This window comes from Betta splendens, chromosome 5 (assembly GCF_900634795.4).
Source record: "Betta splendens chromosome 5, fBetSpl5.4, whole genome shotgun sequence".
In the NCBI taxonomy this organism is placed as follows: Eukaryota; Metazoa; Chordata; class Actinopteri; order Anabantiformes; family Osphronemidae; genus Betta; species Betta splendens.
This window is the reverse complement of record NC_040885.2, coordinates 6,606,131-6,620,433: the sequence shown is the minus strand read 5'-3', so window position 1 is coordinate 6,620,433 and position 14,303 is coordinate 6,606,131. Positions and strand designations below refer to the sequence as shown.

Genomic DNA, 14,303 nt, shown 5'->3' with positions numbered 1-14,303 from the left:
TGTCAACTTTAAAGCTAATGCGTTGTTTCATTAGACGGCTGCGTCAAAGCGACTGAAAAAAACTACAGTATTCAACTGTAGTCAAACAGCTGTTTAGCACTGATGCTGACGTTTCACAAATTATCGTTATCGTCCAGCTGGGTCTCTCCTGCACTTCCTTGTGTGGAAGGTAAAAATTTATTTGTGACCTGTTATACTTTACTATGCCAAGGACCGTATTGTCAACTACATATGTAACTGCAATGAAGCTGGTGTATTGTGACGGGATGCTAATTGCATCTTTTTATGTTGGAACCGTTAATGCGGAGCCTTGAGGTTTCTTTAGTACAGTATGTAACGCAGTCAGCAATAAAGTGGTAAAGCAAGTCCTTTTAGTGTTTAGATTAGCTTATGGATTAATGAGACCAAGGAGGTATAGTGCTATTTATTTGTACAGGTATATGTATAATTTTCTATTGTGCAGAAAGCTGATAACTACTTAATTAGCTAGTTAATTAAATGACGGCTAATCTTGGCCGTGAAAAGCAGCGCCTTGTGTCTGTGAATAACTTGGAGGGAGCTACAACATGTGTCTGCAATATCATGGTTAGACGCACACACAGCTACTGTAACGTTACGAGTGAATGTTACTTTTTTTGTACCTGTGGAAAGTTAATTAATTTAAGCATAACAGTTGCAAAACTGGCAGACATAAATTTCTAGGTAATGTCTGTTCTGGTGCCAAGAAGTTGATAAAAGTAAAACATGGAGAGGACTATTTGAAAAATTAGGGCGTCTGCTTCACCGAAGTTAAAAACTGTTTATACTAAGTCATTAAAGCTGGAATAATAACACAGTTGCTAACTGAGTGCTACATTTATAGTCCAGCATGATGACGATGTCTTTCCTGACCATACAACAAACAGGTGTTTTGTCATCTACGCACAGGAAAGCAAGTGAATATAATGTTTATGTTTACACAAAAATTCAAATACTACAGTATAGTCAATTTGAATCATCAATGAACCTAAACTGACTGACTGATCAGACATGTAACACTCACACCATACAGTAGGCAGAGTAAACAAATTTATCTATTCATTTAGAGTGTCACCATCTACCATGTTGTTATGCTGTAGATTAGGGGTAGGTAGGTGAGTTAACATTGCTTATTGTACAGTCTAATTGCAGCAAAGAGCAAAGATCTCCTTCCCACATTAAGGGTGGATCAGTCTGTCACTGAAGCTGCTCCTTAGATCAGACGGTGTGTCCTGCAGTCAACTCCACAGGATTTCAGATTAAGATCAAACCAGCCTCGAGAAAAAAGTTACTGCAATTCAGCTCTACAGTTTGTTCAGTGGTCTCACATTAACACGTAAGATATAGTAAATTTGAATTTTGAACTTTATTTATTTATTATTTCAAAGCCTAGAGTTTGCTGTGCAGTAACTCAACTTGAACTGAATGTTAAGGAAGATCCTAAAACTGAGGGTTATTCATAAAGTGTTTTCATTGGATGCAATCCTCAATATGCTGTCAACATATTTTAGTTAACCAAAACAGAAAGAAGCAGGACTCAGTGGGATGGAGGCTACTCTTTAATAAAATGTGAGAAGAGCAATCTTATGAGAACTTTGGGGAACTGAACAGCTGTTTGCTCTACTGAGGTACTACCAAGGTAGTTGGCACATGTTTCAGCTCAGTATATATGATGCGTCATACAGTTCATAGTTTGGCTTAATTAAATAGTAAGTCCGTCTAACAAACAATGCCTGTAAAGTAGAGATCCTTGCGGATCTAGTTCACAAAGCATTTTAAGACAGTGTTTTAAAACTGTATAGAAATAATTAATTAATACTGTTAATTAATTAATCAGGTTGCTATCCAAGCACCAACCACATTGTTTGGTCTTCAGGCAGCTGCAAATGGCAGCGATGTTCCAATAATATCTATCTCTGAGAAAATCCTTTGTTAAATAGCCCTTAATATTTTAATTAGTGCAGCATAGCCATGTTTTAGCTAGCAGGAAACAGAAAATGAAAGGTAGACTGACTTAGCTTGTGACCAATCAGAAAAATGACCTGGTTCCTACCCTTTCCGTAATGTTCAAATGCCGTTGTGCTTTCTGTTAATGTCGTTGTGTTTTCTGTCAATGTCGTTGTGTTTTCTGTCAATGTTGTTGTTTCCTGTTAATGTCGTGTTTTTTGTTATTGTTGTTGTGTTTCCTCTTATTGTCGTTGTGTTTTGTCTTTTTGTTTGCTTCTGATTTTCACTTCAGGGCCATTTTTATATTGTGCACTGTCATCAAATCACTTTCAATGCTTGGTGGAAATAGTGCTGCATTGCTTGATGAAACTCTTAGTTGTATGATACAGTACGTTCACGACAAACTTATTTATGATCATATGTAAGGCACTTTTTATGTACAGACCAAATGTACATACATAACTTGTACATGCATAAAATCATGTACAGTAGTTATGGTTTGGAGAAAAGCGAATGCAGACATGAGGCTACAGGGTAGTAGTGTTCTTTAGTCAGCTCTCTTGTAGCCAAGCCCTACACTCTGGGCATGTGTTAGGTGAACAAAGACACTGGAGACTGTCAGGGCCTGATGGGAACTGAAGCTTGTTGATGTTTGAAATATTAACTTATAACAACCCGCAACACCTTAGACTAACACACGCTAATTGATCCAGGATAAAGCTTTTATTCTGAGTTACTCTTTTTATTCCAACTAACAGATTACAGAATTTCCACAAATATCTTATTGGAATTGAGACTAAAGTTAGTTAACACGTCTAAAATGTTGATTACAATGTGTGAATTACTGTCTTTTTTCCAGTGAAAACCTAATTTTGTACATTTAGGACATCATTAGCATGCTGTGCAGGGAACTGCGACCTCTGCCAGGCTGCAGAGTGACTCCTCACATTCCCTGACAAGGCAATAATTTGAAAAATGCTGTGTTGATTAGGCCAAAATGTTGTCAGCTAAAATAGATCTGATGCACACATGCAAACACACAGAGCAGAGCGGACAATGTGCTGTGTGTGTTTGTGAGGCAAGGCATGAGGCACGGCTATCTGTCAGTGCTCACATGCATATGAAAGAACATTTCACAGACAGCAATTTCAAACAAACAGCACTGACTGGACTATGGTTTGTATGTGTTTGTATGTATGCAGGAAAAACACAAACATGCATAAACATCTATGTCACTATGGAATAACATGTCTTCATACTTTTGTATGTAGTTCACACCACAGGTACTGTGGGTACAGTTTCGCTACTTTCATTGTGCAGTTTTAGTTTCAATATTGAATTTAATGATTTTTAAGCAAAAAATAATTATATAATACGGAATATGTCTCATGTTCCCTAAGCACTGAGTATCGAAATCAATGTAATGTTTTTATAAACCCTATTTATACTATCTATAGAAAAGTGCAAATCTTTCTTCAATGGTATTCAAATAAAAATGTTATTCAAGTAATTTGTTATGTCTGGCAAAAAGATGAATATTTTTATAAATATTAGTAAATTTTAAGTTTGAGTTAAATTAATAAAGGCTGGAACAAATACAAACCATGAGTGAAAGGTTCACAAAATACAAGAAGCAATATACAGTCAGAAACATATATATCTGGACAGAGACATTTTTTTTTTAAATTTTGTTTCTGTACATTTGTACCACAGTGAATTTTAAACAAAACAACTCACATGCCGTTGAAGTGCAGACGTTCAGCTTTAATTCTGTGGGTTCATTAAAGGTTGCATAAAAATGTGAAAAACTAAAGCAATTTTTAAACACAATCCCTTGATTTCATGGGCTTGCAAGTAATTGGACAATTGACTTCCATGCTATTGCACGGGAAGATGTGGGCAATTCCCTTGTTATTTCATTTTCAATAAGGCAGATAAAAGGCCTGGAGTTGATTAGAATCGTCGTGCTTGCATTTTGCTATGAACAGAGAACATGATGGTCAAAGGAGCTCTCCATGCAGGTGAAACAAGCCATCATTAAGCTGAGAAAAAAGAAAAAAAACATGCAAGAAATTGCTACAATATAAGGAGTTGCAAAATCACCAGTGTGGTACATTCTGAGAAAGAAAGAAAGCACTGGTGAAGTCAGCAACGCAAAAAGACCTGGACGTCCACGGAAGATAACAGTGCTGGATGATTGCAGAGTCCTTTCCATGGTGAAGAGAAACCCCTTAACAACAGCAGTCAAGCTGATTGGGCGGAGTTTCATATTACAGATGGACAACAACCCAACTCACATTTTTATGCAATCTTTTTGTTCAACCCAGAATTAAAGCTGATAGTCTGCACTTCAACAGCATCTGAGTGGTTTTATTTAAAATTCATTGTGGTAATATACAGAAACAAAATTAGATCTGTCCAATTATGTATGGTCCTTCACGTCACAATGGATAAAAGTGTCGGAAACTACTGCTGAATGTCTGACCTTGTGATTTTTACATAATACAGATGTGTTATTAGCTGTTACTGTTTTTGATGAGTCTGAACGTTTCTGGTAATGAGTTTAAACAAATAAGGATTTTAACTGTGCCAAGTAAATAACTGAGGTCATTAAGAGATGTTAAATCCATAGTGTGTTAAATGAACAGAACAAAAAAATAACTTAGTCTCACTTACAGGTACATCCACATACTTCGAGGCAGCTTTCATCTTGACATAAAGCAGAAAGAAGTGGATGAAAAAATGATGGAATTCTACTGTGACACCACTTTTCATAGCAAAGGCTGCTGTGGTGAGACTGCGCAGTACTTTAATGCCTGTTGAACTGGCAACAATGCTCTTTTCAACGACAGTTCACACAAATTCAATACCCTAAATCCTGTAAAACCAGTTGAGGTGTTAAGAATCAATTAAGAATCACCATTAGAGATTAAAATGAAAAAGACTTTTAAACAGCAGCTCAATTAACTCATCAACAGGGGTCGGGCGATATGACTTCAAAATGACATCAAGATATTTTCAAGACAATTTACAATATTGACGTTTATGACAGAAAAAACGACATTCTATTGATGATTGCAGCTAACAGCAGTGTTTATTAGTTGTGACTCTTGCATGCACTGTACAGTACAACGTGGGTATGTACAGATAGAAATGCCCTTTCTGGACATAGACCACCAATGCTAAAGGTTTTTGATCATTTTAGCTAATAAAATTTAATACAAATTTTATAACACAACTTGCACTTCAGCAGTGAAGTATCCCTTTCAGTTACTTTAAGGGACTGACATGCTGCTTGTGTCCTCAGACAATTTTGTGTTTCATCGAAATGTAAATACATCAAAACTTATTGCGTTGCTGACTTATCACAATAAGACACTTTTTCATCATGTAAAATGTTAGACCGGTGTTATCGACGACGGTGTAAAACTGTGTGGCACAGCTCTAGTAATCAATTAAGAAAAACTGTATGTACTACTTACTGTGAAAGATAGAAAGGAGGAGAAGAGTGTTCCCTCGTCGTATCTGGAGATCTTAGCTAACACACTCTCTAGAATAACAACAAACTGAGAAGGAGACGACAAACAGGAAAACATAATTATTACCAGTAAATTTACGTAACTTCATGACATCAGTGTGGGCTTAGGTATGCCTAAATAAGCTTTGTCGAGTTAGTCTAGACCTATGTCTGTTCACATTTAGTACTTTTTTTGTACCTTTGCTACAAGCAGAGTCACCATCTCCTTTACCGTCTCCTCAATTAAATTGTCAATCTGGGAATGGTATTGTCTCTACGGAAAAAATGAAAGCAAGCATTACTTGTCACATCTACATCCACACAAACACGTGACAATTTTATATTCATTGGTAGCATATAAAACAATTTGCTATAAGCTAATGATCTGTTGTGTATGTAATTTTTGTCTTTAGTAGAAATAAATTTCATTACTTAAAAGTTTAAATAAAAATGTAATGAATTGCATTTCGTATTGTCATGTTTTTTTGTAGTCGTTATTCAAATTACAATGCATTTTGCAATTCACAATTCAATATGCTATTTAGTCATTTAATTTGATACAATTTGATACAGTGAATGCCTCCAGCATTCATTATTTAGTTGTTGTAATCTTTATTAGTATAGTTTATTATAGTTCTTCTGTACGTTTTTCACTGGTTAACTACTCCCACATACTTTCAGCTGCAGAAACAATTCAACTATTAAAATATTCAGCTTTTAGAGGAGAAGTGTGCTTCCATCTAACTTTTTAATATCTTTCATATTTTTTAAGGTATTGAGCTTTTATCATTAAAATTTCCCGATTAAAATGATTGGAAAATCATTTTCAGATACTCTTTTACTTATTTCAGCTTTAATTACTTCTGCATATTTTAAGCTACAGACACAGTTTAAACTTTAAAGCAGTCTTCCACTTTTGAACTATTAATCTTTTGTTCAGCTTTTTAATATCTTCAATACTTTCTGATTTATAGCAGTTTAAGTATTGGGTGGTTTTTGGTAAATTTTAAGCTTTTCCATTAGTGTGTATTGCGTGAGTTAGAGTGCGTGTTGCAGCTCTATGCATATTACTGATTAGTTCATTATACTGTACTGTACTGTTTGTTTGTTATACTGTTTGATTGTTTAATAATTAATCAGACACTTCCTCTGAATCCCTTTGAAATAAAAGCACCAATCCAGATCTTTAGCCTAAAATAGCTATTTTTCTGCTTTCAACTGGTTTATTATGAGTGGTTACTGAGAATATTTTGCTGTTTAGCAATTACCTGCACATGCTTTCTCCATATCCTTTCAAAATCAAAGCACTAATTCAATTTATTAGCTTCATTATTCATTTTTATACACTCTTGACTCTTTCTACCTTACACATCTAGGCAAAGCAAATGGCCCCTTTCTCTAGCCGACATCATCAACAACATCATCAACGACTGCTTTTGTCATGTAAACAGGGCCATCACTCACGTAGGTACTATGGTCACGCAGGTACTATGGGGGGCTTGCATTTGGATCTTTTACCCTTTAGCAATTACCTGCACACGTTTCTTCTACTACTTCTACAGCAGCAAATTTCAGCTGTATTAAATACAATTCCACAACTCTATTTGCTATTTGTTCAGCTCTTGAAAAAAAAGAAATATTTTATTACAATACTTAGCCATTTGATTTAGCTATATTTCTTCAAATTAAGCAAACCATTACACACTTCTTTTTTTTTCAATTCTTCAATTTCAGCTAATCTTTTTCAAGTTTCCTCGTTTTCAAATCCAACTGGTTCAGCTTTTTCTGCAAATAGTCCTCCTAATTCTCTTCAGATAAATTCATCTATGCTTTGAATGCTTCCGCTACTTTCTACTATGTTTGAAAATGTTTCAGCTACTTTCAGCAATTCTTCAGCAATGCATTCAGCATTAAAGCATTCGCTGTTCATTTTCCGTTGGAAATGCTTTATCTAGTTTATTTAATTTTTTTGTATCTTTTAATATCGGCCGGCCGCGTATTGTCACAGAGACTCTTGAAGAGGCAATTCGGTTGTTTTTCCAGCCACTAACAGCAGATGAAGAAAAGAAGAAGGTGGTTTTGTCTAAAGGAAGAATCTATGGCTTCCTAACAACTGTCTGCTTTGATTCAAAATAACAGGCTCCTAAACGAGTTACAAATGATGTCTTTATTCAAACACACTATTAAAAGATAACATGTTATCTATAAGCAAAGTTTGAATGTTTGTCTGTAAACTGGAGTTTACACACCAGTGATTTCTCTGGACATAGAATATCAATGTCAAATGGTTTGGCACATTTTTGCTAATAAAATGTAAAAATCCTTTGATGCAACTTGCTTTTCAAAAAAGTATTGCTTTAAGAACTTTTAAGACTCATCAGATCAGTTATTTCTTGTTACCTGGTGCATTTGTAGTCTAGTAAATCAGCCTTGTTGGCAAAATGTTGCAAATATATGAGGATTTGAGAAAGTTGTTGCATCGTCCTTTGATGATGGAAAGCATTAGAGCATGGGTGTCAAACTGCGGTCCTTGAGGGCCGGTGTCCCTGCTGGTTTTCCAGCTCTCCCTGCTGATTACCTTAAACAGGTGTGTCAGTTGGCTTATCCAGCTGCTGATTGACTTAACACACCTGGTCAAGGTAATCAATAGGCCCTGGGGAGGCAGAGTTGGAAAACCAGCAAGGCGCTGGTTTGAGGTTGACACCCCTGCATTAGAGGAAATACAAAAGCAAAGGGTACATAGAGTAATGAGCAATCTGGCCATTTCTAGACAAAACATACAGATCATTTTCGTGTTGTATGGGTAAATCTTTATTATATGGGAAACACCAGAACATATTATTCCAGTTCTTCATGTTCCTTAATTTCAACTTACCTCTTTTTTTTTCAACTTTTATCAGATTTCATTATAGCATGTAATCATTGTTTACAGTACATAACATTTGGACTAAAACTCTTAACTGCCACTGCCTCTAAAGCTATTGTTGAACTTGGAGGCTTGACTACATGAATTTTCTTCCATAAACCTTTTTTAAACAACAAATCACAATGGAAAAGTGGAAAATTCATCCATTCATTGTTCAAATCATTTCTCCTTGTGATAACACAACATATTTACCTTCTGGTGATGACCTCATTGCCCATTACATTCATTTTGGAGAGGTTGTTTTATTTGTTTAGTTGCTTCTCACCTTTGAAGGTGTTACATGCATTAAACCATTTTTATCCTGTTGTAAGCCAAGTAAGGGACTTCGAATTGATCATTTTCACTGAAGAACTGCTGTCATGGAAACTAAGAGGGACTCGGAGGCACAGGGAGGAATCCTTTTGTTTACACTTGTGTCACCAACAGAACAGCAAAGGACTTAGCAATAATTAATTCATTGTCAGTAATTGGTATGGGTCTTGCAATTCTGCAAACTATGAGATCTCTCACTTCTATCACATGTATATTCAATACTATCTACACATATGCTAATCAAATCCAAACAATTCAAGTGGAGAAAGACAGACAGGGAAACTGATGACTAATTATGCATTTGGGAATTGGAGGGTGAGATTTCAATTGAATTTTTAGCCACACTTACCCAGTCTTTAACAAACTTTCATAAGAGGAGCAAAATAGCAGCACATAATGAAAAAGAAAAAGGGGACATGGCAAATATGAAACAGAAAACACTGTAAAAAACTTAAACACTCAAATGTGATTAAAAATAGAACACCACCACTTGCATTTGTTCCAAAAGTTGTCACCCTCAAATAATTTAAGATTTAAATTAAGAGTGTCATCTTGGGATAAGACCCCTACACACAAACATACATGCACACCCACCTCTACATGCGCGCACACATACAAATCTAGACATTATGAGTGTGTCCTACCTCCTGTCCCAGGTCCATGGCACACAGCTTGGCTGACTGTGCCTTGGCATCCACCATGACGTTGAACATAGTGCAGATGGACTGTGGCACACGAAAGTCTGTGCCCCGGCTGCTCTTCTGAAGCTTAGCCTCAAATGCAGCCCGTGTCCTTTAGACAAAGAAAGAAAGTTAGTTATTTTTACTTATTGCTAACAAACATTGGTCAGACCTGCTTTTTCAAAATAAGTCAAGGTGAGAAAAACTGAAGTCCATGTACAATGGTTATGGGGGTAGAATAGCAAGTGTGTCTGAAGCCTGTGAAGGCAATTTTGAGCTTGACTCATACTGGTCAAGTGTGATGTGCAATCTGCAGGAAAGAATCCCAATTTACAAACGTGTCAATGTGATTTTCTGTGTGCAGTATTCAAATGTATTAATATATTTATGACAGCGCTTGCACAAACAGTCCCATACAAGGGCCACTATACATTTGCAGAAAATTGCTAAAAGAGTTTTTTGTCACCACAAATGTATTTTGCAATGTCAGCAATTTCCACCTATCCAAAGCACAGGTGGAAAACTCAGACACCACTGATTTCAATCCTACAGAGCCCCCTAGGGGTTGATAGTGAAATAGAGGTTTAGGTGAACTACACGGAAGGAAGAAAATTCGGGCACAAGGTAGGAAAAAGAAACATATAGAGGGATAGACAGACTAAAAAACTAAAAGAATACAACCACATTACAAATAATATTAATAAAAAGAAATTAAAATGTATATATATATATATTTAAGTGAAATTATGGAATATTGTGTATTCAGTAATAAACGTCTGTATTATCAAAAGTATTGTGGGGAAATTACATAATGAGTAATAATAATGTTAATAATGAGGTTAATATTAATGATAATAACTGAGGGAAATAGATACACTTATACATACATACATGCATATAATAATAATAATAATACTAATGATAATAATATTACTAATACTAAAATATATACTAATACTAATAGTATTACTACTACTACTATTAATAATTTAACCCAATATTATTATTGTATAATAAATTGATCTCTGAGCTACTGTGAAGTGTCTGACTGAAGGACACTCTGGGCTCTGAACGTGGGACCTCCAGCTCCCCAAGCCAAACATCTACCAACTGAGCCACCAAGCTCCCTGTTCTCTGCATTCACCCCTCCCCTGGGGGGCAGCTGAGTTAATTCCTGCCATGTATACAAGTAAAGTCAAGCTTTGACACATCTTCTGTTTGAGTTAAATCACGATTAGTCAGGCAAGGCCATGCTCTGTGTAGTTTTGTATTCAAGCCAAGTCATGTCAAGTTATGCTACATGTAGGCTGTTGGGGGACCTCATGCATAAACTGTTATTAACAGAATCATTATTATGGTCCCTCATATCCAAATAAAGGGCCCACTGCGACCTACATACAAAGCCTTCATCCTGGTTGTAGGTAGTTGAAACAAAGAGATTTCAAAATTGAGCGCCAATACCTTGCTCCCCTCACTGATTGGACCAAACAACAGGTGTGACCGCCTCTCTTTGCTTTTTCTTGTCAGTGACCAACTCGACCACTCCTGCTTCACCTCTTCTCTGGCTGCAGCCAACCAGACTCAAACCTCCCTTTCCTGTCGGAGGTCACCTGGAGTTTCCTCAGAGCTCCCACCGCAAGCCAGCTGCTGAACCAACTGGAACATCACCCCAGAGAATGGGCCTGATCACCCGGAAGGAAGATACTGCCTGCTTAACCAGCCTGTCTCACTCACCGCCCCCTGCAGCCTCATGGACGAGTATCAGCTGATCACAACCTGATCACGCCGATGCACACCTGAATCAGATCGCAACAGTGGAGGCACACACGACGGCAGACGTCATCACCAGGATTGAGCAGTAAGACAGAGGCGTATAAAGAGGTGTAGTGTCGCCGCAAGCTGTGTTTCCGCTAGTTTGATTTCACACTGCTCCACACACTCCTGATTTTCCTTCAACTCTATATGGAGTTGTGCAACTAGGGGCACAAACTTCATTACTTTTGCACTGTTTTATTATTTTTTGTCAACCTTCTGAGCCAGCCTCAGGAGACCCTTTAGACACTCCATTGTTTACACTCAGGATCAGCTTCTAGCTCTTAGCAGAGTTGAGTTTCCAGCATGGAAAAGCCAGAGATGCAGCTGAGATACTGTACAGAGGAAACGACAAGGCTGCAGAGCTGGAGTTAAGCACCAGGAAAGTAGACGGAGGAACAGCATGCTGACCTCGCCACGTAACGCGTCACTGCGTTATAACTACAGCTGAGAGGATGAGGACCAGCTCGGAGCTTGAGGAGAAAAAAGAAAAAGCAAACAAGCTGGAGGAAACAGCTACTGTAGCAAGTGGGTGAGCAGCATGGAAGGAGCAACAAACGGAGCAGGGGGAATAAATAGTTTTTTGAGTGCAATAAGAAAACCTTAGTTTTTTTTAAATTTTATTAATAGTTTCCATTAAGATTATTTTATTAATATAAGGTCAGTAATGACATTTTTGGCGTTTGTATGGAAGTATGGAAATACATGTTGGTAACAGTACTGGTAGTCGCAGGTACTGTAGTCTTCATTCTGAATCTGCCAATCATAGAAACTGTTACAAACTCGCCCCATACAGGTTCCTAACTGGCGGGAAACAGAGACAGGTGAGGGGTAGAACCGAAACGCACAACCCAATAGGAGGAAATAAGGAAGGAAGGAAGGAAGGAAATAAAGGTTAACATGAATGATTTATTACGTACAGAACAAACGTAAACTCACTGCGTGAGCAGGACAATAACTCAGGACATAACTGAACTTAAAATTCCTGCTTAGCAGGAAAACTACTACGAACTAAAGAGAGCACTGTTCTACAGGCTAAACTAATCACAGAAAGACATAACAGAACAAACCCTAAGAAAAGACGCGAACAGGACATTCAAGAAAACACAAACTCTGTGTCTTAAAAAAACTCCCCTGGTTTGCTAAGGTGACTTTCTGCGGGAAGCTACAGGAGCACCCACCCTAGAAGTCCCGGCTCCCAGCTCTACAGTAGCTCTAGTTCAGCATCTGGGCCTCTAAGGCTCTGGTGCTCAAGGCATGCAGCCAGGATGAGTGCCTCTGTGCTGTCCTTCAGCCCGGCGCTTTCAAGCCATTGGTAGGATTTGTTGAGATCAGCCACTTCAGTTACATTCCGGGCTTGTCTTCCCATGATGGTCCCTCTTCCAGCATCTCATCCTCTGTTCTCCACTGCCTGAGACATTCACTCAACACGTCATCTGTTGGGGCCTTATCCTTGATGTAATTATGGATCTTGGATGTTTCATCCTGTATAGTGGTTTTCACGCTCACTAGTCCTCGGTCTCCTTCTTTGTGGCTAGCGTACAGTCTCAGGGTGCTGGATTTGGGGTGGAACCCTCCATGCATGGTGAAGAGCTTTCGTGTCTTAACATCTGTGGTCTGTATCTCTTCCTTTGGCCACCTTATTATTTCTGCAGGGTATCTGATCCCTGGCAGGGCGTGGCTGTTTATTGCCTGGGATTTGTTCTTGCCATTGAGCTGGCTTCTTAGGACTTGCCTTACTCGTTTCGTTGGAGGTATTTGGCTGTTGCCGCATTCCTTGTTGCCTGTTCAAGGTTGCCGTTTGCCTGTGGCATTCCAAGGTACTTGTAATTGTCCTCAATGTTTGCTATTGTTCCTTCTGGGAGTGAGACCCCTTCTGTGTGGATTACCTTGCCTCTCTTTGTCACCATACTCCCACATTTCTCGAGCCCGAATGACATCCCAATGTCCGAGCTGTAGATCCTGGTGGTGTGGATTAGTGAGTCGATGTCTCGCTCACTCTTGGCGTACAGCTTGATGTCATCCATGTAGAGGAGGTGACTTATGGTGGCCCCGTTCCGGAGTCGGTATCCATAGCCAGTCTTTTTTATTATTTGGCTGAGGGGGTTCAGACCTATGCAGAACAGCAGTGGGGACAGTGCATCTCCTTGGTATATGCCACATTGGATGGATACTTGGGCAAGTGGCTTCCCATTGGCTTCAAGGGTGGTTCTCCACAATCTCATTGAGTTCGCAATGAAGGCCCTTAAAGTTCTGTTAATGTTGTACAGCTCCAAGCATTCAGTGATCCATGTGTGTGGCATTGAGTCATAGGCTTTCTTGTAGTCGATTCAGGCTGTGCACAGGTGTGTGTGTCGCACTCTGCAGTCTTGGGCGACTGTTCTGTCAACCAGGAGTTGGTGTTTGGCTCCTCTGGTATCCTTACCAATGCCCTTCTGTGCTTCGCTCATGTATTGACCCATGTACCCACTTATTTTAGCTGCGGTGATGCCTTAGATGAGCTTCCATGTTGTGGAGAGGCAGGTTATTGGCCGGTAGTTGGATGGGACTGTACCCTTTGAGGGATCCTTCATTATCTAGTGCTTCAGGTATGGGGATCTAGCTGTACCTCTTGGGCATCGGTCTTTTCATTGCACCTCAGAGGACCTGAGCTTGGGAAGCGGAAGAGACCACCCGCGTAGGGTGAGAAGTAGGGTGAGAGTTTTTTTTTTTTAATTTAAATTGAGACTTTATTGGTCACTCTAAATCAGTTATTGGTCATAGCTCTATAGCTTCTCAGCTCTCCTTGCATAGACCCACAGCTCTATCCATCCACACAGCCACAACTACCCTCCGTAGAGCCACATTTTTTCCTCCATAGCGCCTCAGCTATGCCACAGTTTACCTTCTTTAGAGCCAAAGTTCTCCTCCCATTGTTACTTCAGGGAAAAGCTGTTATCACATTTTCAGTATTCAGACAGCAGTACCAAGTTCCTGGATGGTCTTTAAACATAAAAAATGGCAGCGGTATCCTGGAAACCTTGGGAACCTGGTTCAAATACCCAAAAGTTACATTTAAAAAATACAATTTTAATTAAGTTGACCTCAACAT

General features: G+C 38.6%; 1 protein-coding gene across 21 annotated transcripts in view; it reads right to left on the bottom strand.

The window, feature by feature from the left end:
- cadpsa (Ca2+-dependent activator protein for secretion a) overlaps positions 1–14,303 on the bottom strand; it is a 174,365-nt gene that overhangs the window by 27,682 nt on the left and 132,380 nt on the right. For 10 of the 21 annotated variants that reach the window (XM_055509329.1, XM_055509334.1, XM_055509336.1 and 7 more), the window contains 5 exons: positions 9,365–9,512; positions 9,070–9,084; positions 5,682–5,756; positions 5,448–5,531; positions 4,642–4,674 (listed from right to left, as the gene is read on the bottom strand). In XM_055509329.1, coding sequence (XP_055365304.1) covers positions 4,642–4,674; positions 5,448–5,531; positions 5,682–5,756; positions 9,070–9,084; positions 9,365–9,512 — 355 coding nt within the window. Of the gene's footprint in view, positions 1–4,641; positions 4,675–5,447; positions 5,532–5,681; positions 5,757–9,069; positions 9,085–9,364; positions 9,513–12,103; positions 14,241–14,303 lie in introns of those variants that run through there. The other 11 variants (XM_055509330.1, XM_055509337.1, XM_055509340.1 and 8 more) reach the window with 4 other exon arrangements.